At 50.9% G+C, this 24,493-nt stretch overlaps 2 protein-coding genes across 6 annotated transcripts in view; both read right to left on the bottom strand.

Annotated features, from left to right (window-relative positions):
* Positions 1-575: 575 nt before the first annotated feature.
* On the bottom strand, positions 576-10,817 carry RCVRN (recoverin). Its single transcript, XM_011933268.1, has 3 exons — positions 10,014-10,817; positions 3,783-3,894; positions 576-1,043 (listed from the first exon to the last, which is right to left on the bottom strand). Exons 1-3 carry the CDS (start codon positions 10,392-10,394, stop codon positions 934-936), a joined length of 603 nt encoding a protein of 200 aa, XP_011788658.1. The 5' UTR covers positions 10,395-10,817; the 3' UTR covers positions 576-933.
* A 5,022-nt stretch (positions 10,818-15,839) lies between these two features.
* Positions 15,840-24,493, bottom strand: part of GAS7 (growth arrest-specific 7) — a 230,157-nt gene continuing 221,503 nt past the window's right edge. For all 5 annotated transcript variants that reach the window (XM_011933266.1, XM_011933264.1, XM_011933262.1 and 2 more), the window contains 2 exons: positions 23,220-23,318; positions 15,840-22,564 (listed from right to left, as the gene is read on the bottom strand). In XM_011933266.1, the coding sequence (XP_011788656.1) occupies positions 22,451-22,564; positions 23,220-23,318 (213 nt within the window). In that variant the 3' untranslated portion in view covers positions 15,840-22,450. The remainder of the gene's footprint in view (positions 22,565-23,219; positions 23,319-24,493) is intronic.

Raw genomic sequence — 24,493 nt, 5'->3', positions numbered from 1 at the left:
CCTACTTCCAACTCCACAGTGGCACTGCCGCCCCCACGGTGAGCCCCCAAGTACTTACCACGGGCTGCAGGGAGGGCTTTGCATGGTCCAGCCCCCACCTACCTTTTAGGCCCAGCTCACACTTTTTGCTCTCCCTCCTCCTCCTACCCTCCAGCCACCCTGACCTTCTCCTGGAACTTGAGATGGTCGTTCGTGCCTCAGTGGCTCTGTGTCGGCCGCCTTCTGTTTGAGCCTTCCCCACCCCGTCCCCCACCTTGTGTGCAGTGGGTCTGAATTTAAATCTCCCTTCGTCAGGGATGTGGTCCCTGATCCCCCCTGACAAGTCAGCCCCTTCCACTGTGTCCTCCCCTGCTGCTCTGCATGTTTCCATGGTAACCTGGGCCACTGGTCATGGCCTCCTTCCAGCTCCATTGCCCCCTCTGGACCGTGAGCTCCACGAGAGCAGGACTGCGTCAGGCTCATTCGGCACCAGAGCAGCCCAGCCTAGCGCTGCCATCGCAACACAATCTCGTCTTTGAGGTGTGGCCGACAGAAATCATTTCCTTTCCAGGTGAAGGATGACCAGCAGCCACGTGCCCAGCTCAGCTTACATTTATTGGAAACTGCTTACCCAGCACTCCACAAAGGAGCTTAGAGCAGGGTGACACTTAGGACTCCTATGGCCTAATCCAGGGATTAGCACAGGGCCATGGGCTGGTGGGCAGAGGGAGGGGTGGGACCGGGGATGATGGGAGGGACGCTGAAGACTCAGGAAGAAGGAACCAGTGGGTCACTACAGATGCTTCAGTTTGGCAGGGAGCTGTGCTGTGGGCTTGTGTGCAGGCCTTTCTCTTGGCCCTGGGGTGGATGTGTGCATGTGTGTGTGTGTGCGCACACGCGCTCACGGGTGTCGTGTGAGTGGTGGGTGGAGGGAGGACAACTCAACAGTTGGCATCAGGCATTCTTTATCTTTTCCTTCACTTTTTGAGGCTCAAACTGGATCAGTCGCAGAATTTCCTTATTGGCCAGGGTCCCCTCGATGAATTCTTTCTCCGTAAGTTTATCTGTGCATTGGGAAAAAATATATACATACATAAAACAGCCAGGATTGATAGCCAAGCAAGCTGCGATGAGGCTGACATCCAGCCAGTATTCCCAGTGTGAATGTATCTATTATGAAAATATTGAATACTCAGTGGCCCTGAGTATTCAATATTCTCCCACCCTCTCCCACCCTGATCCAGATACCCACCTCCTTTCCCATGACCCTTGGAGCTCCCTGGGGACCAGCAAAAGGCAGTGAATGACTGGCACTGGAAGGGGCCCCGAGATGCCAATCTTGTGCTATGTGCCTCTTCCGATCAGCCGGTGCCCCTGCCTTGCTGGTTATTAAATACTTCAATAATGAATAACTATTAATTGTTATTCTATTTTCTGTATTAGCTCAAGTTTCAAGGATCAAGTTTAGGAGGAGCTTCTGGGGTTCTGAGCATAGCAAAACAATCTAGGTGTCAGGCCCAGAGTCTCAGCTGAGAAGCAGGGAACAACATCCCCAGAGACATAGGGGTGAGAAGTGAGGGGCCCAATGAGATCACGCCAGGGGGAGTGTGGCTTGCAGAGAGGTCTCTTTGGCACCTGTAGCACACAGGCAGCCCCTGATTCCTGGCTGACAACTCCACCAAGACCCCTTCCTATGCATCCATCCCTGCATCCCCCAGTCTCATCTGCCTCCTTATTCGGGATCAGGACTGAGACAGCCTTGTTGCAGCCACACCCGGTTTTCTGGTGTTTTATCAGGTGATTTACTGTATTCAGATCAGTCCAGTTAAATGCATGGTCCTGGGCCCAGATGCTACTGTGCTTGGAGCCAAGGTCCCCGCAGGGAGCGGAGGTGGGGTGTACAATAGAAGAGCATGAGATGAAGTCCCTCCCTGGGAAACGGTTGATCTGGCGGGGAAGGCAGTCACACACAGAAATACCTCTTGCATGAGACAGATGCTCCTTTCTGTTGTATGTTCACAGTGCCTAGCACAGAGTCGGTGCTCAACAAAGCTTTGCTGAACTGAATGTGATTTCTGACTTACGCTCTGGGCGTTTTTGGATACCCTTAATCCCTTCTGGGTTAGGATCTAGTGATGGTTTCCTGCATAAGTCTTGGGTTTTAATATCCCAGCCACCCCACAGAGAGCTTGAAACTCCCACCATCAAAGCCTGACTCTGCCGTGAGGCATTGTCTCCCGATGGGCCATGTGGAAACACGGACAGTGTGTCACAAACAGGAGTAACACGTCAGCCTCTGACATCATGTCCTCCTGGGGTGTTCACTGGGGCAGTTTCCAGATGAGCAAAAAGCAGAACACAGGGCTTGACATATGAACAGACCCAGAGGGAGGTCAGGAAGCCAATTAAGGAGCCAGTGGGCGAAGTGCCGAAAGAAGGCATCTTGGCAGCCAATGTCTGCAAGGAGGAGAAAGTGCTCAGAGGAGAGGTGCCAATCAGGGCCGACGAGGGAAAGGTGGGTAAAGTACCAAGGCCTGAATTTAAGGAGGCACTCACTCTCAGGTCCTGTGAGTGCATTGTTGATCCCTGAGAACGAGCGCCTCCTTAAATTCTGTGTGCTATGTCCCTCCTACCCCAATGACCTTCGTGCTTCTCTTATTTCATCATTTGTTGGCAGATTAGGAGGAGCAGGATCATTTCTCTCTGCCCTTATTTAGCATCCTGCTCGGGTTTTTCTTCCTGACCCTGGTAGGAGACTGCCTCCAGAGGTCACCAAAGGGGTTAATACAGGACCCTTCAATGTGTTTGGGCCACGCTATGTTTTATCAATTGAGACACATTGCATTTTTTAAATCTCCATGGCTGGCTTCTGTTAAAAAAAAAAAATCAGATGATGTCTCAACCATGGGTTCCATATTCCCACATGGAATATGCTGGAAGCCATCAGACCCGAGGTGCACCCAGTGCCGTTTGCCAATCCGCACTGCTTGTAGATTACTGGCCACATGACTTGGTTTCATCATTCCTGCCCCTCCAGCCACATGTGTTTGCAGCCCCAGCCTAATACCAGCTCCTTTACCGCATCCTTCTTGTGTTGGCCATGAGCATCACAGACACACAGCCCCAGCAGCCGAGGGCTGGAGTCCATCACTGCCTACAATGCAGGATCACGCTTCCTGAGGGCTGCTTCCTGCCACTGACTGACAGGGCAGGAGCACCAAGACTGACAGGGACACCGAGGACACCCCGTCGACTCTGTCAACACTTCCTCAGAATGCACTGTCTCGGGCATTACTCAGCTAACCTTCCTTTCTTTCCCAACCTTCCTTTCTTCCCCTCTCTCCCTGCCAGGGGTCAGATCTTCTTGGCAGTCTGATGGCTTTCCCAGCCTTCTCTCGATTCCTACCTGTTTTCCTTCGTCAGCCGTTCCTCCCATAAATCTCTTGCAATCTCATTTAAATCTAATCCTATCTTGGTGGTGTTTCTCAGAGGACCCAACCCAACTTCCTAAAGTAAAACCATAGCAATTTAGATCCCACTGACTTGGGACTTGAAATTAATTCAAAGGTAGGGTGAGCTGAAGTTTTGCTCTTGTTCTAATTGTACAGAAAACAGTTTTGGCTCCCGCTCACCCTTAAGGCCATTCCCTGTCGAACCCTTCAGATAGCTCTAAAAATATACAGTGGAATGAGGTGTCCCCGTCCTGCCTGGACACTGTGACTCAGAAGAATAAATCTTGTTGGGGTTCCCAGGGAATAGCCCATGGTTGAAAAATCAAAGGCAATGAAGGAAAAGGAATTCACCATCATCACTCTTTCCGAAGTACTTCCAGATCTTCTCAGCTCGCTTTTCCGGCGTGTTTTCATCCTCTGGAAGGAGCTTCACGTCCTCGGGAGTGATCATTTTGAAAATAGCCTGTACCAAACAGAAAGAAAGAACTCGTTAGGAGGAACTTGAAGGGGTTGGCAATCCCGGAAAATCCACATCTTACACTGTACACAAAAATCTACTCAAAATGGATTAAAGACTTAAACATAAGACCTCAGACTGTCAAACTGCTGGAGGAAAACAGGGGAAAAGCTTCTTGATGCTGGTCTTGATGGTAATTTTTTGGATATTACACCAAAAGCGCAGGCAACATAAACCAAAATGAACGGGATGACATCACACTAAAGAGCTTCTCCACGTCAGAGGAAACAATGAACAAATCAAAAGTGAACTTATGGAATGCGGGAAAACATTTGCAAACCATGTATCTTATAAGGGGTTAATATCAAAAATACATAAGGGGCCAGGTGCGGTGGCTCACGTCTGTCATCCCAGCACTTTGGAAGGACGAGGCAGGAGGATCACCTGAGGGCAGGAATTTGAGATCAGCCTGGGCAACAAAGTGAGACTCCATCTCTACAAGAGAAAATTAATTAGCAGAGGTGGTGGGCATGCCTACAGTCCCAGCTACATGGGAGGATGAGGATTGCTTGAGCCCAGGAGTTCTAGGCTGCAGTGAGCCGTTTTTGCACCTTTGAACTCTAGCCTAGGTGACAGAGCAAGACCCTGTCTCTTTCTATATATAATATATACATTGTATATAATATATGAGGAACTCCTACAACTCAATAGCAAAAGAACAAATAACACAATTGAAAAATGGGCAAAGGAGGCTGGGCGTGGTGGTTCACGCCTGTAAATCCCAGCACTTTGGGAGGCTGAGGCAGGTAGATCACCTGAGGTTAGGAGTTCAAGACCAGCCTGGCCAACATGGTGAAACCCCATCTTTATTAAAGACACAAAATTAGCCGGTGTGGTGGTGCATGCCCGTAGTCCCAGCTACTTGGGAGGCTGAGGCAGGAGAATTGCTTGAACCTGGGAGGCGGAGGTTGCAGTGAGCCAAGATCATGCCATTGCACTCCAGCCTGGGTGATAAGAGCAAAACTCTATTTAAAAAAAAAAAAAGAAAAGAAAATGGGCAAAGGACCCAAACAGACATTTCTCCAAAGAAGACGTACAAGTGGCCAGCAGGTATCAAGAAACCCATCACTGATCACCAGGGAAACATAAATCAATACCACAATGAGATCTCACCTCATGCCTGTTAGAATGGCTGTAATAAAAAAGACAAGAAATAACAGGCATTGGCAAGGGTGTGGCGACAAGGGAACCCTGGTCCACTGTTGCTGGGAATGTAAAATGGCACAAACGTTATGGAAGACACATCAGGGACTTTGGGTCACCTCCATCACAATGTCCCTCTCTCAGTGCCCGACCAGCCCGTGGGAGCAGACAGCAGTTATAATACAGATGTACAGGCCCCCACCTGATCTACTGAATCAAAATTCCTGGGCGTAGGACCTGGGCATCTGTATTTTGGAGGCCCTCATAATGGACAGGGAATTCAGGGAAGAGACAAACAAGACTTTCGCTTATTTTGTACCTTTCTGTACTGTGATTTTCTAACCATGTAAACATATTAACTTCACTTACTTAAAAAAATGAAAATAAGAAAGAAAAAGCTTCCTGATGCAAATATGACGGCAGTCCTGAGGTTGGAGTTTGGGAATCACTACCTCAGACCCTACTGCCTAGAGGTTTTAGAAGAGTAAACCTCTTCCTCTGGATTCATACTGTACCTCAGTTGCTCAGTAAGACTGACTTATGGCAATAATGGCTAACATTCTAACATTTGTTGAGTACTTAATAAGTGTCACTCTCCTTTCTTCTTTTGTTTTCTTTCTTTTTTTTTTTTTTTCCAGATGGGGTCTTGCTCTGTCACCCAGGCTGGAGTGCAGTGGTACAATCATGGCTCACTGCAGCCTCGACACGCTGGGCTCAAGCAATCCTCCCACCTCGGCCTCCTGAGTAGCTGGGACTACGGGTGCGCACCACCATGCTCAGCAAGTTTCTTTGAATTTTTTGTAGAGACAGGGTCTCACTATGTTGCCCAGACTGGTCTCAAACTCCTGAGCTCAAGCAATCCTTTCCCCTTGGCCCCGCAAAGTGCTGGGATTACAGGCATGGGCCACTATGCCTGGCCTAGGTGTCACTTTTCTAAACATTTTTTACACCTAGTCTTCACAATAACCATATGAAGAAGGTATGATTGGCCCCATTTTATGGATGAAAAAAACTGAGACAACTAACTTGCTGGAAGTCACCCAGCTAGAAGGAGAAGAGTGGAGATTTGAATCCAGGCATTTTGATTCTAGAATTGGTATCCTTGTGTTACGCCATAGCCCACTCACCTCCTTATCACTGGAAGGTCTTGGAGAGCATTGGGCAAGGCTAGGGGAGGGAGAGAGAGGCATCAACAAGAACTTTTCAAAGGTCGTCCCATGGTACAGCAAGACCCTCATTTAACCTTCTGCTCAAGGACGGGTTCAGCGAAAGGCTTAGCTTTGGGCTCAAGGATCCCATCCTTCTCACCTCCCTCCCCTCTAATAAAGCAGTTGGGTATGCAATGTAGGGGAAGCATGAAGTGTCCCCAGACCTGTGAGATCAGGGAAAGGGGCAAGGGGGCTCCATGCACCCTTCCAGCTCCAAGTTTCTAGGATTCCACTGGCTCAGGAACACCAGCGCCGGCTGGGTCCTGAAGGGACACCCAAGGCTGTAGGTCCTTGGATGCTGAGGGCAGGCAGGTATGTTGGATGGCAGCTGGGAGGTTACTGGCTCTGGCCAGAGCCTTCTGCCTCCCTGGAGACACTTGTGAGCAGGTCAGGCAGGGACAACAATGGCTGTGAAATTATCCTGGAGGAAAGGTCGATAGCTTTGAGAAGTTCCCCTTCAGCCCCCTGGTGCCGGAAAAAGGAGTAAGGAGACCAAAGCCAGCAGCCCAGGGCAGTGGCCTCACTGGCAGCACTCAGAGTCCTGAGCTGGATGCAAGTGTAGGTGGTTCCTACACTCCTATCCGTCTGTGCAGGACCTTGGGTACCATGTGCAGGTGTGCCAGCCAGAAGCCGGGAGTGATTGCCTGCCCACCCCACTTCCAACACAGAGGGACAGACCTTCAGGGCCTCGGGAAGGGCTGCAAAAATAATCAAATCCTCACCCTGGGCCCAGGAAGGTAAAATGGTTTTCCCACAGCAACACCGCTAGTTGGAGTCAGAGCTGGGACTAGAATGCTTCACTCGTGACTCCCCCAGTCAGTGCTCTGCCCGTGAACTTGTATGAATAGCAGAGCCTTCTGCCACCTTGCACAGCCCCAGCCATTGATGGCCTCTCCCTCCCTCCCTTTTCTTTCTTCTTTCTTCCTTTCTCTCCTCCTCTCCTTCTCCTCCCTCCCTTCCTTCTTTCCTTCCCCTTGCTTCACCCTCTTTCCTTCCTGACTTCCACCTTCCCTCTCTCCCTCCCTCATTTCCCCCTCCTCCCTTTCCTCCTACTTTTCTTCAAGGAGTATCCATTTGTAGGCTTCTGCTGGGCCCCGCATTGTTTATGCCGCTCTGAAGACTTAGTCCCTGTCCCAGGCCACCCAGAGACCCCATAGCCAATTCGAGGGAGCTTTCTCTGCAGGCTGTGCCAAGATAACAATGAGGGAGACACACGCCTGCCGGAATGGGAGGCCCGACCTGAGCATTGAGGATAAGCCCATGGACCACAAGCCGCACACTTTGCTGTTTTATTTATGGTTTCTCCTAATAAGGGTGGAAAATTTTTGTGCATTTGTAATAATGCAAATGAAGGCATGATTACAAATGCATACAAAGTTATATAACATCTGAACAACAGTCTCTACTAACAGGAATGGAATTAGAATAATAAAGCAAGTGGCAGGGGCAGGGGGATTGAAAAAGAATAAATAAAAAAAAAATCAAATGAAAGAAATTAGAACTGGTATAATAGGAGAGAAATGGAAACAACCTAATGTCCAAAAACACAGGAATGTTCAATAATTTCCACATTTCCATAAGCCAGAATTCCAAGCAGCTATTAAAAGTGTTCTGGAAGAGATTGGGTGCAGAAGCTCACGCCTGTAATCCCAACACTTTGGGAGGCCGAGGTGGGCAGATCACCTGAGGTCAGGAGTTTGAGACCAGCCTGGCCAACATGGCGAAACTCTGTCTCTACTAAAATACGAAAATTAGCTGGGAGTGGTGGCGGGTGCCTGTAATCCCAGCTACTTTCGAGGGTGAGGCAGGAGAACTGCTCAAACCTGGGAGGTAGAAGTGGCAGTGAGCTGAGATAATGCCACTGCACTCCAGCCTGGGCGACAAGAGTGAAACTCTGTCTGAACAAAAACAAAAAAAACTGTTTTGGAAGAATATGTAATGATATGGAAGACACTCATGATAAAAGAATAACTGAAAAATGTATGATAAAAATCGTATGTGAATATATCATAGCTTTAACATTGTTTAAAAGTATATAGGTAAAAGACTGAAAAGGTATATACCGATATACTAAGAAAAGTTTTCCTTAGATGTTTTCCTTGGATGAGGCAATTTTTAATCTCTTTTGCCTAGGTTTCTAAATTTCATGAGTTACTTATACATTAGATAAACTATTTTCAAGACACCTACGAGGTTGGTGGAAAAGTAATTGTGGTTTTTGCCACTACTTTCACAACAAAGGATCTGACACGAGGGCAGGATGGACGGGGGAGAAGGCGTGTTGGGAACCATGTGGAAGCGTGTACGCCTCACAGGGAACCTGTCAGGAGCCGGGGAGCCACGCCGTGCACGGCAAGTGCGGGCTCAAGGGTGGTACAGGCGATCCGCCCCACGCTGGGGAGAACACGAGAACTAGAACTCAGAGTTCATGCCCCCAACGTTGACCTCTTTCTACTTTATATTTGAAGCATATTGTGTGTTTAGAATGAACAGCGATTCAAGTTGAATGTGTACTGCCGAAAATTTCGAAGGAGATTTTAATAAAGGAAGGAAGAAACAAGGGATGGAGAGAAAGAAAAAAAAAAGTAAATATAGTCATGTGTCGCTCAGAGACAGGAACACATTCCGAGAAACACATCTTTAGGCAATTTCCATGTGGGAACGTCATCGAGAGTCCTCGCACAAACCCAGATGGCAGAGCCTACCACATCCCTGGGCTCCACGGTCCAGCCTTTTGCTCCGATGCTACAAACCTGTGCAGCACGTGACTGTCCTGAGTGCTGCAGGCAGTTGTCACACGGTGGTAAGTATCTGCACATCTAAACACAGCTAAACATGTGGTAAAAATACAGTATAAAGATAAAAAATGGGCCAGGCACTGTGGCTCATGCCTGTAGATCCCAGCACTGTGGGAGGCTGAGGTGGGTAGATTGCCTGAGGTCAGGAGTTCGAGACCAGCCTGACCAACATGGTGAAACCCCGTCTCTACTAAAAATACAAAAATTAGCCGGGCGTGGTGGTGTGCCCCTGTAATCCCAGCTACTCGGGAGGCTGAGGCAGGAGAATTGCTTGAACCCGGGAGGCAGAGGTTGCAGTGAGCCAAGATTGCACCATTGCACTCCAGCCTGGGCTACAGAGTGAGACTCCATCTCAAACAACAACAACAACAACAACAACAACAAAACACCAAGATACGAAATGGTAGAGCTGTCTAGGGCACTTACCATGAGTGGAGCTTGCAGGACTGGGAGTTGCTCTGGGTGAGTCAGTAAGCGAGTAGCGAGTGAATGTGAAGAACTAGGACATTACCGGCCACTACTGCAGACTTTATAGATACACTCAGGCTACACTAAACGCATTTGAAAAATAAAGTAACTGTGCTATGACATCACTAGGCAATAGGAAGTTTTCAGCTCCATTACCATCTTACGGGACCACAGTGGTATATATGGTCCATAGCTGACCCAAACATCGTGAAGCAAAGCATAACATGGCTGTATTAGGAAACATTCAGATTCTGCTTCAGGAAGACAACGAAGCTGTGGGTAAGTGCCCACCCCTCTATCAATATCAGCCTCTTGGAGCACCAGGCTCTCAGAGCCAGTGGCCTGAATCCCCCGCTCCACCCACAGCTCCACTCACTCTGCAGCAAGGGGCCCCCAGCCCCAAGGGACCCCGGCGCCGCCCAGCCAGAAGGGGAGAGGGGAGACTGACCATGACGATCTCCAGCACTTCGTTCTTGCTGATGGTCCCGTTACCATCCACGTCGTAGAGGGAGAAGGCCCACTCTAGCTTCTGGTTGGTCTTGCCCGCGGAGGTCATATGCAGGGCGATGACGTACTCCTTGAAGTCCAGGGTGCCGTCGAGGTTGGAATCGAAGCTGCGGAACACATGCTGGGCATAGGCCTTGGGGTCAGTGTCAGGGAAGAACTTGGCGTAGATGCTCTGGAACTGCTGCTGGGTGATGCGGCCGCTGGGGCAGTCCTTTAGGAAGGACTGGTACCAGGAACACAGCTCCTCCTCTGAGAACTTGGTGTTCAGCTGCAGCTCCTCCAGGATCTCCTTGGACAGGGCCCCACTTTTGCTGTTCCCCATGGGTGAGGAAGAGTGGGCAGCGGCTGCGGAGTCGCTGGGTGGGTGGGACGTGCGCGGTCCCCTGGCCGCAGGCTGGCGCTCGGGGCTGGTGTGAGCTGAAGATGGAGATACTGGTGGCTTAGGAGGATTTGCGACCAGTTCTTCGCAATCCTTGAAGGGAGGAGGGGCCCAGGAGCTTTGTGGAGGTGGGTGGGTGCTCCCAGAACCCTACTGAGATTAAAATAAAGAGCCCAGGGCAGGCAGGCAATTCATCTCGGCCTCCTGGGAGGATACTAGAACAGGACAGGAAGTTGGAACCTTCAGAGCTGGGGCCTCCTGCACCCCCAGCCCCAGCCCTCTAATGGCAGCCACGTTCCCTGTTTCTCTTCCTCACTCACTCTGAGCATCTTGGGGCAGGGCTGACATTTCAAGCCCTAGAATGCAGTGGTTAGGAGCACAGGCTCTGGGGCCAGCATGGGTTCAAGTCCCAGCTTGGCTACTTAACTAGCCGTGTGGCCCCAGGCATGTTTCTTCACCTCTTTCCACCTGGGACACTCTTCTAACTGTTCACTGCAGTCACGTCTCTGCTTAAATGTCACCTGCTCAGCCAGGCCTATACTGACCCTCTATCTATAATAGCACACCCCCCACTGTCTTCGGCACGCCCCATGTCCTCTCACCGGAATGAAAGCTCCAGGAAGGATAGGATTTTGTCTGTGATGCCATTTCCATTTCCAGAACCTGATAGGCTTGGGCCCCCATTAAGCCTTTCTTGAATAAATGGGCATCATAGCATCTACCACACTGTCATTGTGAGGCTGATGTGAGTCAATATGTGCGACACACTTAGAACCTGGCACACGGCTAATGCCAAACACTCGTTTTGTTATTGCCCATCAGTCACAGGGAGTGAAGGTGAATTGCCTGCAGGGACCAACAGGGGGCAGCCAGGCCTGTGTCACCTCGGGAAGGGGCTGCCAGCGAACGTGGTCGCAGGGGAACGTGAGATTTTTTTTTTTTAATTAGTCAAGAGAAATCCAGAAATCAGAATTTTTGATGCAATTTCGACACTTTTCAACGTTGGCAATTAATTTGAAATTTAAAAAAACACGGCTGGGCGCGATGGCTCACGCCTGTAATCCCAGCACTTTGGGAGACCAAGCAGGGTGGATCACTAGGTCAGGAGTTCGAGACCAGCCTGGTCAACATGGTGAAACCCTGTCTCTACTAAAAATACAAAAAATTAGCGGGGCGTGGTGGCGGGTGCCTGTGATCCCGGCTACTTGGGAGGCTGAGGCAGGAAAATCGCTTGAACCCAGGAGGCAGAGGTTACAGTGAGCCGAGATCGCACTCTTGCACTCCAGCCTGGGCGACAGTGCAAGACTCCGTCTCATAAAAACAAGAGAACAAAAACAGAAACAAAAACAAAATCACAAACATGGTGTGGGCCAAACAAAGTCTATCTGCGGCTCCATGGCAGGCTGCAGGGTGTCCATCTGCAGTGGACTTGGAGTGAGCAGGCAAGAAAACGTGTTTGCTGAGTGAATGGGTAAATAACTGAGTGATCAGAGACAGGGAGCTGTGCAAAGGCAGGCTTTGCATCCCTGCAGCGCAGCGGGGAATATCAAGCAGGAGGAAGCACCCTAGTAAGGATGCTGCACACCTGGATTCTTGTCACCCAGAGGGAAGGGAGGGTGGGCGTGCACTTTCCTTAGCGGAGGGCAGTGCTCGAGGGGACACACTCAGAACCCCAGCCTCGCTGCCGTGGATGCAGAGTTGTCTTTTTTTGCCCTGGGGTATGAAGTATGAAGAATAAACCCCACAGTCTCCAGGCAGGTAAAGTGGGTTTTTTTTTTTTTTTTAGACAGAGTCTCTCTCTGTTGCCCAGGCCGGAGTACAGTTGCGCAATCTTGGCTCACTGCAACCTCCACCTCTTGGTTTCAAGCAATTCTCCTGTCTCAGTCCCCTGAGAATCTGGGACTACAGGTGTCTGTCACTAGGCCCAGCTAATTTTTGTGTGTGTGTGTGTGTGTATTTTTAGTAGAACTGAGGTTTCACCATATTGGTCAGGCTGGTCTCGCAAACTCCTGACCTCAGGTGATCCGCCTGCCTTGCATCTCAAAGTGTAAAGTAGGGATTTTAGCCTACTTACTAACAGGCTAGTGGCAGCGGAAGGTAGGTCCCTGCTGCTCGGAGAAAGCCACCTGCCAGGCCCACTTGATATCACTCTGGAAGGAGCGAGAGGTTCAGGCACCGAGGGGCAGACTCATCTCTCCCAGCCACTCTGCACGCTACAGTTTCAGAGATATCTCAGGAAACCTGCATGTTGGGGGGTGTGTGTGAACTTTCAAATTTTTTTCCATCACTTTGTGAGGCTTTTTGGTTTTTTGCTTTTTGTTTTGTTTTGTTTTGTTTTTTGAGACAGAGCCTCATTCTGTTGCCCAGGCTGGAGTGCAGTGGTACGATCTCAGCTCACTGCAACCTCCACCTCCCAGGTTCAAGCAATTCTCCTGCCTCAGTCTCCCGAGTAGCTGGGATTACAGGTACTCACCACCATGCCCGGCTAATTTTTGTATTTTTAGCAGAGATGGGATTTCACCATGTTGGTGAGGCTGGTCTCGATCTCCTGACCTCATGATCTGCCTGCCTCAGCCTCCCAAAGTGCTGGGATTACAGGCGTGAGCCACTGCGCCCAGCGATAATATTACTTCTGAATAGGAGTATCTAGGTTTTCACCAGCCAATAGTGTGCATTTATTCTCAAGAGCAGTTAGAAACAGGACAGTCACCAGCCTTCAAACAAACAAACGAACCAAGCAAGCCCAAGCCACACCTTGGAATCACATTCACTTCCAGAGCTTTCTTGCAGCCCTGAGGCAGCCCTGGGGATGGAGGGAGAGTGAGGTCAGAGGCCTCGGCCCCTTGCTCTGAGCCACCAGTAGGAGGCGACTAGAAGTGCCTCCTGGATCACAGCCCTGTCCACACCAAGCCTGCAGCAGATGAGGCGAGGCCAGTGTTACAGGTGAGACGTAGGGCCTCCCAAAGGCACGTCGCCAGCCTGGGGTCACATGGTTGCTAAATGGCAATGCCAGGAGGAAGGAAAGTCCAGGTCTGCCAGGCTGTCTGTTTAGGCTTCCTTTGTCTACATCACAGGAGGCCTGAGCCTAGAGGACAAGTAGGTGAGGATGTGGGGTTGCCATGGCAATGAAAGAGGCCCTGGGCGAGGCAGAAGGCAGCCAGAGCCCTCCAGTCTTTGCTGTCCTCTCCAGGCACAAGGAGGAAGGAGCTGGACCCAGGTCGGAAGCAGCCTGGTACAGTCCACATTCTCCAGGTTGCTGTGCCCAGGAGGGGCCTCAGGGGATCGCAGGCAGCTGTGTTGATGCTCAGAGCAAGGGGTCATGACCTGGAGGTTTGTTTGAAAACCTGCATAAACATCTTCTATCAGAGGGAGAGCTTATGCTCCTTAGCCAAACAAGCTGTTGGAGATGATGTATTGTGAGACGATTTGTTAAGTCTGAGCTGGGGCCATAAGCTCTCCCAAACCCCAAAGACTTCTCCAGAGGAGAAGGCTTCATCTCCAGGCAGAGGATCCCAGTTTGCATCTCGCTCTCCTCGCTGCACTGAAAGATGCTTCCCAGAAGCTGGCCCTGTCCCCTCAAGCAGGAGCTCCACCTCGGCTGTTAGCTGGGACCCAGACCCCACCCTTTCCCCATTGCTCGACCTTGCCTTTTATGAGCTGAAGGCCAAGATGACCCTCCTGCCCTCTGACTTGGAGCCAGCACCTGCAGAGAAGTCTGCATTGAGAGGGAAAAGGGGGTATGGAGAAGGTGGCGGGGGAGACAGAGAATGGGGAAGGACCCTCCTCCCACAGCTGTCCCCATGGCAGAAAGTGACAATCCATCATTTTGATGACTTGGATTGAGGTTCTTGGCGTCATTCTCAGTGTTTCTCTTTCAGTCACAACCCTCTCCAATCTATCAAGAAATTATCTTGACTCTACCTTCAAGGTGCAGCCAGAACCAGACCATTCTTCTTGCCTCCCTTGTACCTGCCTCAGGCAGGCAGCGTCACCTCTGCCTCCTAACAGCTCTTTCTGCTTCTGCTCTTGTCCCCTTACAGCCCCGCAGTGAGCCCCACAGCCATGAAATCAGGTCATACACGATGCCTGCCCACTCCTCCCCGTCAAAGCCAAAAGCCTGCAACAGGCAGCACTGGCCCTCAATCCACCATTTCTTGCAGGTGCCCTTTGGCACCCCCAAGAAGGGACGAAAAGGGGCGGGTGCCCTTTGTCTCTCTGCTAAGTCATCAGAGGTAAAATCATCACCAATCCCAAGAGCCTGGGGGGAACGCTGAGACAGTCGTTCGAAGAACGTGGCAGCCTTCCACATTCCTCATCTGCTCTTCCCTCCTCACTCCCTCCACTCCAGCCAGGCTGGCCTCAGAAACATGAGCATCTCTTCTGCTTGGAACATTCTCCTCCGGTGACCTTCTAGGGTCCCTCCCAGGTCTCCTTGTCTTTGATCAAAGACCACCTTCTCAATGAGGCCACTCAAATGACCCTATTGAATACTGCAACATACCCACCCTCACCCTGTCCTGTTTTTCTTTTCCACAACACTTAACACCGTCCACAGCCACATCACAGAATGTAGTAGGTCTATTGTTTTTGTCTGCTAGAATGTAAGCACATCAGGGCTCTCCCTGATGTGTTCCCAGGGCCTAGAGCAGTGTCTGGTATATACCAGATGCTCAGTAATTATTGAATGAATAAATGGATGGGGCTGAACTTGGTGACTCACGCGTATAATCCCAAGACTTCGGGAGGCCGAGGCGGACGGCTCACCTAAGGTCAGAAGTTCGAGACCAGCCTGGCCAACATGGCGAAACCCTCTCTACTAAAAATACAAAAATTAGCCAGTCAAGGTGGGGCATGCCTGTAGTCCCAGCTACTCAGGAGGCTGAGGCAGGAGAATCACTTAAACCTGGGAGGCAGAGGTTGCAGTGAGCTGAGATCATGCCACTACACTCCAGCCTGGGTGATAGAGCAAGACTCTGTCTCTCTCTCTCTCTCTCTCTCTCTCTCTATATATATATATATATGAACGGATGGATGGATGAGAAAATAAACAGCCAGGAGCTCTAGAGACAGGAGGGAAGCAGAGGGCTGGAACCCACAGAGACAGGAAGTCACCAGGGGGAGGGGCCTGAGGCCAGGAGCATAGCATCCATTTGGGCGCCAGTGTCCAGATGCCCTTTGTCTCCCACTAAGTCATCGGAGGTGAAATCACCACCAATCTCAAGAGCCTGGGAGGAATGCCAAGACAGGTCACATGGAGAATGTGGCAGCCCTCCAGGAAAGAGGGTCGCCTAGGGGGACCCAGTGTCTCTGGATAGTTTATTTTACATGGGATGAATCTAAGCATCTCGAGGATACACACGGAGCTGAAGAAGAAAAAACGAGATGGGATTTAACTTCCTGAAAACTCTTTATAATAATGCAGGACAACTGTATATAGCAAACGCCTTCAAAATTTAAACTCTTTAAACATTTAATTCTTCAGCATTAATACACACAAATGCAGTAACAGGGGTTGGAGGGGGGCGGGGGCAGGTGGGTTACAGCCTCCACTGGGATCAGGGTTTCAACAGTGTTACTTATAAATTATATTACATCAATTGTATTTACTGATCTAGGCAGCCAGAGGGTGGAAGGATATACAATGTGGAGGACACACATTCACACCGGGGGGAGAAGTGCTGGCGGGAGACACAGCTCTTTAACATGAAAAATGTATAAAGTATTTAGCAAAAGTTACAGAAAACAGATCAAACAAGCAAGTTTATTTTGTTAGAAAATTACACTCTCATAGGGTTTGCCGATGTGCTCGTGTCTGTGAAGGGGTTGTCCCTGCTCATCTCCTTCTTAAGGGAAGGGAAGGGATGCTAAGTTGGGGCCCCTGTCACCAAGGATGGCTGGCGTCCCTTTGAATGTCTGTCCCTGGGTCCACACAGCTGCCTGGAACCCACGACTCCCGACAGCCCGTCTAATGCAGGTGATGCTGGAAGGGAGGTATCCCCACTTGACAGATGAGTGCATGGGGATGTGACTTAACTTCAGGTTATGGGACAAAGGAGGCAGCAGAGCAGGGCCAGTCCTGTGCCCTCCCCCTGCATAGCAGGCTTTCCCTCTAGGTCTCCAAGTCACCCCACCCTGAGAGAGCACCCACGTGCCCTGACCTCTTTACATTCCACTGCAATCTCACTAAAGTTTCCCTCAAACACCAAGGAACAGTCCCGAACACCACACGCAAGCTCCAAAGGCCATCACTCCAAGCTCACGTCACCCCCAGAGACACCTTCCAGCAAAGCCTCCTGACAGCCATGTCCCGGCATTTAGAACGTGGGGAGAAGCGAACTGGTTTTTGCTGTCTGATTCTCGCTCTAACCTGCTGCAACGGGAATTGCTTCTTCACCTCCAGGAAAGCCTCAATGGAAATACTCCTGAGAGGGAGACAAGAGTCCTCCCTGGCAAAATTCCACCCAGCAGAGTCCTGGCAGCCTCCTTGGCTCCCTAGCTTGAGGACCCGGGGGCTCAGGCTTCCTGGCCCTAATCTTCACCTGCTCTGGATCCAGAAATGTCTCTGGTTCGCATAGAGAGGTACCCAACTGGTCTCGGGGCTCACCTTCCACTGAGCAGGGGGCATGAACAAGACATAGCTTAGAGGATTGTTTACCTCAGGGGTCACACTCAGCCTGGTCTGGCCTTAGCTGGATGTGGTCCTGTCCCTGCCACCACATACCACCATCCAGTGGGGTGCAGGCACAGGCCAGGCTCTGTAACCACCAGCGGAGCGAGGCTCCCGCTGCGACAAAGACTCCATCTTCACACCTGTCCTGGTTCCTGGGGAGTGGACTCCAGAACATACTATCAAAGATTGGTGAAGGAGACCCAACCTTCAGAAGGTCATTACTTGCACTTTCTTTGGGGGTCCTAGGAGAAACTACCTCATTCTTAACAGCTCATAAAACTCTTAATTTTAGCGATTGGAAAAGTGCCAAGGCGTGTCTCTCTCTCTCTCACCAGGACATGAGGCAATTCTATGCACGACTGTGCAGATGAGAGCCAGAGATAGCATGAACACGTGTACAGGGTACATCATTGGAAACGAGAAGGGGAGGAGGTACTTGCAGTTGCCGGTGGCCTGAGACACTCATCTAGAACACACACCCTCAGCTTGCAGATGAAGCAACAGATCCAGGAAAGCATCGTGATAAGCCCCAGGGCCAGCCCCAGCCTTCTTGTCCATGCTGTTGCTGCCCGCCTTTCAAAGCCCCCAACACCCAATACACGCCAAGGACCGTGTGACACTGAAGCCTGGGTCCCAGAAGGGAGCAGATCTACTGGCTGAGATGCAGGCTTCAGGTTGCAGCAGACGTGAGCAGCAATTGAGCACCCATCCATCCCTTCCCCTCCCATCCCTGGCTTCTTTCTGTACTACCAAAAACCTACCACGAGCCAAAAAGGCGAAGGTGAGCTCTAAGAACAGCTTGTGGTCACAGCTGGCATTTGGAGGAGGAGCCTGGGGAGCCGAAGGAAGCAGCAAGCTGGAAGTGGTCGTGCAAACAAGTTGAAGACCCTGGGCCAAGAACTTCCAGGGCAAATGGCTCAGTGTAAAAATAAAGAAGCAGAGTAGTGCATCCATGCAATGAAATACTTCCTGGCAACGAGAAGGAACAAACCACACATACATCGTGAATGACTCAAAAGCATTAAGCTGAGGGAAAGATGCCAGACTCAGAAGGCTACATCAGTGTGACTCCATTTATATGACATTCTAGAAAAGGCAAATATAGGATCAGATAATCAATCAGGGTTGCCAGGAAAAGAGGGCAGGAGGAGGGAATTTTTTGGAGTGATAAAAACAGGTTGATCTTGGTGATGGTCACAAGACAATAAATTTGTCAAAATTCACAGAACTGTATATTTCCAAAGGGTGAATTTTACTGGATATCAATCATACCTCAACAAACCTGGGAAAAGGTGGTGGCGATGGGCCTTGTAGGGATGGAAGGATTATGGGGATAAGACGACATCCAGGCTATCAGCCGATCTGTGGGCGGGCAGCCGATCTGTACCCCACTTAACATGAGAAGTGCTCTCTCCTACCTACACAAGGAGTACATCTCTAGCCTTCTGTCTATACGCTCCTCGTCAAGACTACCTGCAGCTGGAAGTAAAATCACCTAAACAAGCCAAGGTCTCTCATGTCCTTCGAATTTCATGGCTTGTATTTCCAAAAGGGACTTTGGCTCAGCCCAGATTTTTATGCATCCATCCACTCATCTAGTAATTGATTGGTTTTCACATAGAGTAGGGAAACAAACCTCTGGTTGATGAATTCGTTGGTACACTGTTGCGGTGTGCCTGGCTGTTTATCAACCCTGACCAGCGGAGCACTGCCTCCCACCGCAGAAATTCTCCTTGGCCAACAGGGCGCTGAGTGGAGGTAGAAAGGAGGCCCAGGATGTTTCCACTGACAGAATCTCAGGGCCACCATCTCCACAGTCCAAGTGGCCTACATGTTGCCACTGATGGAAAGCACTAGAAAGAATAGAGGGTAACAAGTGGCTCTTCCTGGAGGTTCTCATGGCAACCAACTTGGAACACCATTTGGCTTAAGGATTTTTTTTTTCTTCTTTTTAAATCAGGCTTTCACAAACAGATCTTGTGCATCAGTCTCTTGGGTGGAGGCAGGTAGAAGGGGCTGACTTGTTCTCAGAAAGGGAATGGAGGTTCTCAAGAATAGCCCAGACTCACTCACTTTGAATAAACCCAGCTAAGTCCTCACCTCAGCACCAAGACATAAACAAAACAAAACAACAACCCAGATAGCGTGCTTGCCACTCCAAAGTGCAGTCTTTTATTCTCTCAGTTGCATCCTAATCTTGATTTCAACCAGAAAGGGGCCCCTGTTCATACGGATAGGGGTCTGGACTGTCGACTCCAACCCTGCTCTTAACTCACTGGCCATTTCACAGCCTCACAGCCTCACTGGGTACCCTTGGGCTTCACTTCCCTATTTGTAAAGAGTTATTTATTTTTAATTTTTTTGAGATGGAGTCTTGCTCTGTCGCCCAAGCTGGAGTGCAGTGGCATGATCTCGGCTCACTGCAACCTCCGCCTACCAGGTTCAAGCAATTCTCCTGCCTCAGCCTCCCGAGTAGTTGGGACTACAGGTACGCACCACCACGCCTGGGCAATTTTTTGTATTTTTACCAGAGATGGGATTTCACTGTGTTAGCCAGGATGGTCTCGATCTCCTGACTTCGTGATCCATCCACCTCAGCCTCCCAAAGTGCTGGGATTACAGGCATGAGCCACCGTGCCCAGCCCTCATTTGTAAAGAGTTATTTAAAGCAAACAAAGAAATTTCTGAAATTCGAGTTGGATATGGGCCGTGAGGGTCTGGTGACCAGGTGATTAAAATCTTGTTGCTGTCTACCTTCCATCCAATAGGTAAATGCCTCACGACGGTAGTTTATATTTATAATAAAGAATCCCAGAGGGTTAAGCGTGGAGAGCGCACAATGCTCTTATTATACTCTTCCCCGTCAACATGGAGGATAGAGGAGAGCGGAGGAATGCCCATCTTACAACTACAGCGCCACTTCTCAGCATGCCTGGTTTGTCTTGAGCATTCGTTGAACAAATGAATGTAGATTAATCAGCGCAACAGACTTACCTCTGAAAACTTAAACTCTGCAGAGTACCTATATATGAATGCCAAGGTTGCTGACCCGGAAGTCCCCTGAAAACGAGAGATCATGGGCTTCCCTGATGACAGGGCCATATGCTGTCCTCAGATTAGATCGTAGCCCAATGGCTTTAACTTGCTTGATGAATGAATTAACAGAGGGAAGAAAGAAAGGAAGTACGTGAAGGGGGTAAGGAGAAGGAGGGGATGAGGGGGAAAGAGTGACCTCCAAAAACGGACTGGCCCAAACTGGGCCAACTTGGGCTACCCTGGAAGACGCAAGAGGGCTCACTCTATCCCAGGGATGAAGAGAGGACTCTGGAATCCTCAGAGGGAAATGGAAGAGTCAATGAGCCATACTGTACTCAAAACACCTTGTTAGTAACAAGGCTGTTGGCTTTGAATGTTTGGAAATCATCCACAAAGTAGTTTACTAAGCCACAAAGCAATTACCACTAGCACCCATTTTTCATAAAGAAACCAGGAAATAATATTCTAAAATTGGTAGCTGGTGTCATGACCCAACCCCAGATCCGGGCTGAGTGAGGGGTTCTGAATCCCATGGACAGATCCCACCAGGAGGTCTTCATCTGCGTCAGCCTTTTTGGTTGCCATGCTTCAAGAACAAGAGAAAAGTAACAATGTTTGGTTCACTTTAGTATATTAGGCATTTTTCTAACGTGAACTATCAGAAAGTAATTCTCATTCAATGATAGAGGCGCCAAAAAATTAGAGATTAGTAAGTCATCAGTTTCTAGCACGTTAAGACTGAAAGACCAGTGAGTTGTGCTTCCTGAATTCTGCCCTCACTGCAGATGTGCAGGTCAAACCCAAAGTGGTCAATGGCAAAGAAGGAGAAAGATGGATTTCCAGGGTACGGGTTCCCCACTAGAATCTGTCCCTCGCTCACGCTTCTCCCGGCCCTTGGGGCTGAGTCTTTAGACTGACATGGTGGAGAATGTGTTTGCTGTGGTAGAGAAAGTAATGAGCTGGACCAAACAGCAGCACTGAAAGCTTCCCAAGTCACACTCAGACCAGACTTTTCCAGGGATTGGAAGATGGAGAGACGGAAAGAAGGTGCCGTCACCAAGTAAGGGTTTGGTGCAGGGCTCTGGAACGTCCAGAAGGAGCTGGAAGCAAAGGTGGCGGGACGCTGTCTGAAAGGCCACAACCCAATGTGGCCACAAGAGAGTCTGCTATGCCTGTCCAGTGCCCACCAGTGACAGAAAACCATACAAGGGACAGCAGTCCCAGCCCTGCCATATACAAGAAGACAGAGCCATCTGGGGGACGACAAAGACTTGCCCCAACCCATCTCCCACGTAGGACTGACCCGGCCCCATTAAGAGCCTGTGGTGGGCGGCCTGGGAGAGTGCGGGCCAGGGCAGCCCAGAGGTGCAGAGCGCAAAGTGGCGGACAGGCCCCAGCTTGCTGGCCTCTGAGACGAGCTGATTTGTTTCCATCCCTGAAGCCTTTGGATGAGCTGGATGAGGTCTTGGTAACTGAGAACTTTGGAAAGCTTCCTCTAATGAGACTGGGAAGGGGTGGCAGGGTGGGGGCAGGGGCCTCCCGGAGGAAGCAGCTGGGGGAAGGATGGATTGGCATTTCCAGAGGAGACTTTACAGACGGCGCCTGATCTCATAGGACACATGACGCAGCGCCCGATTCGGGGCTAATTTGCCGAATGAGGTAGTTCCATCCTGACCTCTCCAGGCATGGTGGGTCTGGGAAGACAGGAGCCAAGCTTTCCTCCTAAAACCCCTGGTGATGAACAGTGGCTGAGCAAGCCAGATGTGGACTCCCAGAATGCAATGGGAAAAAAGAAAGAAGGAGGGCTGCAAAGGATTCTGGGTGCGGCTGTGAGCTGAATGGCACCTTCTACCCATGATTCTGATCCTGACACCTGGCTTAGAGACAGAGACCTCCCTCCTCTGATCCTCCAAAGCCCTGGAGACAAGGAAGCCAGCTGGAGGAAGAGCCTTGGGGCTTCCAGGGCACAAGCATGTGACGGTGACCCCTACAAAACTCGGCAGGGACCACAAAGTTCCAGCCTTCGTTTGTTTCAGAGCGGCAAGCACAGCATGGAAATCGGGGGGTCTTCAGCCTCAGAGACAAGGGCAGGGCTGTGGGTCTGTCTTCTGGGCCTGGGAATACGGGGGAGCCCCCAGCTAAGCCGTCCGAGTCACCCTGCTGGAATCACCAGCTCTCTGCCCTCTCCTCAGTGGCCCAGGAGAGAGGGTGGGGGGCATCCACTCAGCATGGGCCCCAGGTGGGAGCCCAGTCCCCTCCCCACCAGGACCCCCCCGAAGCTGCACAGGCCCATCTAGATCTCCATGTCCACAGGGCGTATGCTGCCCGTCTTGTGCTCTCTGACCCACAGCTCCCTGTCTTTGGCCGGGTCCACTTTTCGAAGCAGTTGATCCACGGGCTCAACTGTCTGCAAGAGACAGAGAAAAGGCGACGTCAGAGACAGCAGCCAAGCTGGGGAGATCTCCTCTGAGACATGCTGTCCTCGCCTTAGTGTCTCTCAGACCAGTGTCTCTAGAGGGCTCCAGGGCCCCAGGGGAGGCCCATCTGAGGGACAGCACATGAAGAGGGCTGTGAACGGGGAAGCCCAGAACGCAGCCCGACTCTGCTTCTCACCCTGCAGACTCCAGGCCTGGATGAGAGGCCAGGAGGGCCTGAAAGGCTGTCTTTCTCCCTTTTACCCCACATTCACCACCAGAGAACAGGACAAATAAAACTTGAGCTTTAGGTATTTTGAATATTTCTAGAACTCGTTTTTTTGTTTGTTTGTTTTGTGTTTTAAGAAATTTAATAATGCCTTTAGCTACTATAACTGTTACGAGCTTCTTTCTCGGGGAAACAGCTCACAGGTGAGTCCACTTCACATGCCAGGGTCGGATTCACACGGACGTCCAGGACAATGCTGACAGGCCCAGCCCACGAGGCCACCCCCAGGCCACAGCACCTGTCCACTGCCTGCCTTTAGGACAGATTCACTTGCAGCAGCCACTTGGCCACAGCCTAGCACCAGGCGGCTCTCCCCAGGCCCCGTGTCGCCCAGGAGTCCCGCTGGGCTGGAAACTCACGCTTTGGTTGAACATGTCTGTTTCATGCCGCAGCTGCGTGTACTGGCACAGGTGCTGCCGGATCATCTCTACCCTCTCCACCTCCAGCCGCTCTAGCTCCTGCCGAGAAAGCAAAGGCCGGAGAACTCTGAGCACGTCCCCTCCACTTGGGGGTCCTCCCACCAAGACGACAAAACGCAAGTCACTGGCTGTGGATATCCTGCCCCATCTGACTTCTCTGGGGTCTGATGAGGAGCGTGCCCCGTTATCTCGGGTGAAGGTGAAGCTGATGACAGCAGCAGCTGCTGTTTTACTTCCTGAAAAGCCTGCTCTGCCAGGCACCGTGCTGATGGCTTTCCGTGCGTTCCTTAACTGTCGTCGTTACAATTTTAAGAGATCGTTTCTGTTATGATCCCCATTCTCCAAGCAAGGAAACTAACACCTAGAGAGGCAGCAACACGGCTCACCCAAAGCGACACGAATGATGGGGACAGGATTTAAACCAGAGTCCATCGGGCTGTTACTCATGGCGCCGCACCCATGCAGCCCTAGCCCTGGTGCCCTGATGCGGTGCAGCAAGGGGACACATGTGGGAGCTCCATGCCACACATTCCTGGGACCTTGTCCCTGGGCCTCTGCTGAGCAGCCTCCCTTCCCCTGCCCACGCCTAGTGCTGCGGCCGCAATAGAGACCAGGCCAGGGAGGCAGACGGGGCTGCACGTGGCGCAGCTTTTGTCAAAGGGGAGAGGGGAAGGGGTTTGTCCTCTGGTTTCTAGATGGTTTTGTGTCTTTGGAATCTAGGGGATCAGGCTGTTATTCTGCATACAACTAGGTCACTGCCCAGGTGATTAACCAGAAAAGGGGGGTAAAGCAGGGGGCTTAATTAGGAGATTAACCAGGAGGAAAACTAGGCCACTGTCCCTGGTGGAGGCCTCTAATCTGCTCTGGTGGGCTGACACCTGGGGAAGGCAGCTGGTTAGTCCTGTGCTGGATGGACAGGGGTGGCTTTAGACAGTGGGATGATCCGATGAGCACCTGGCAGGATGCCTCCTGTCCCATCTGGCCCAAGCACCAGCCACACTTCGCTGTCCACTCAGGCAGGTGCTGATCGATAAGGGGATGCTGCCCCTTTACAGGAAAGACTCAGGAAAGCATCATCGGCCCTGCTGCCTGTTGTTCACCCTTGGTCAGAGGCCTCCCCCCACCCCCCGTGTAGCGCCAACCTCACCCATCCATCCACTTTGCAAGGATCTCCTATCAAGGACCTGCATCTCGTGTGTGTGTGTATGGGGGGG

Source organism: Colobus angolensis, unplaced genomic scaffold (assembly GCF_000951035.1).
Source record: "Colobus angolensis palliatus isolate OR3802 unplaced genomic scaffold, Cang.pa_1.0 Scaffold125, whole genome shotgun sequence".
In the NCBI taxonomy this organism is placed as follows: Eukaryota; Metazoa; Chordata; class Mammalia; order Primates; family Cercopithecidae; genus Colobus; species Colobus angolensis.
The sequence above is the reverse complement of the archived record's forward strand: the minus strand, read 5'-3'. Positions and strand labels throughout refer to the sequence as shown.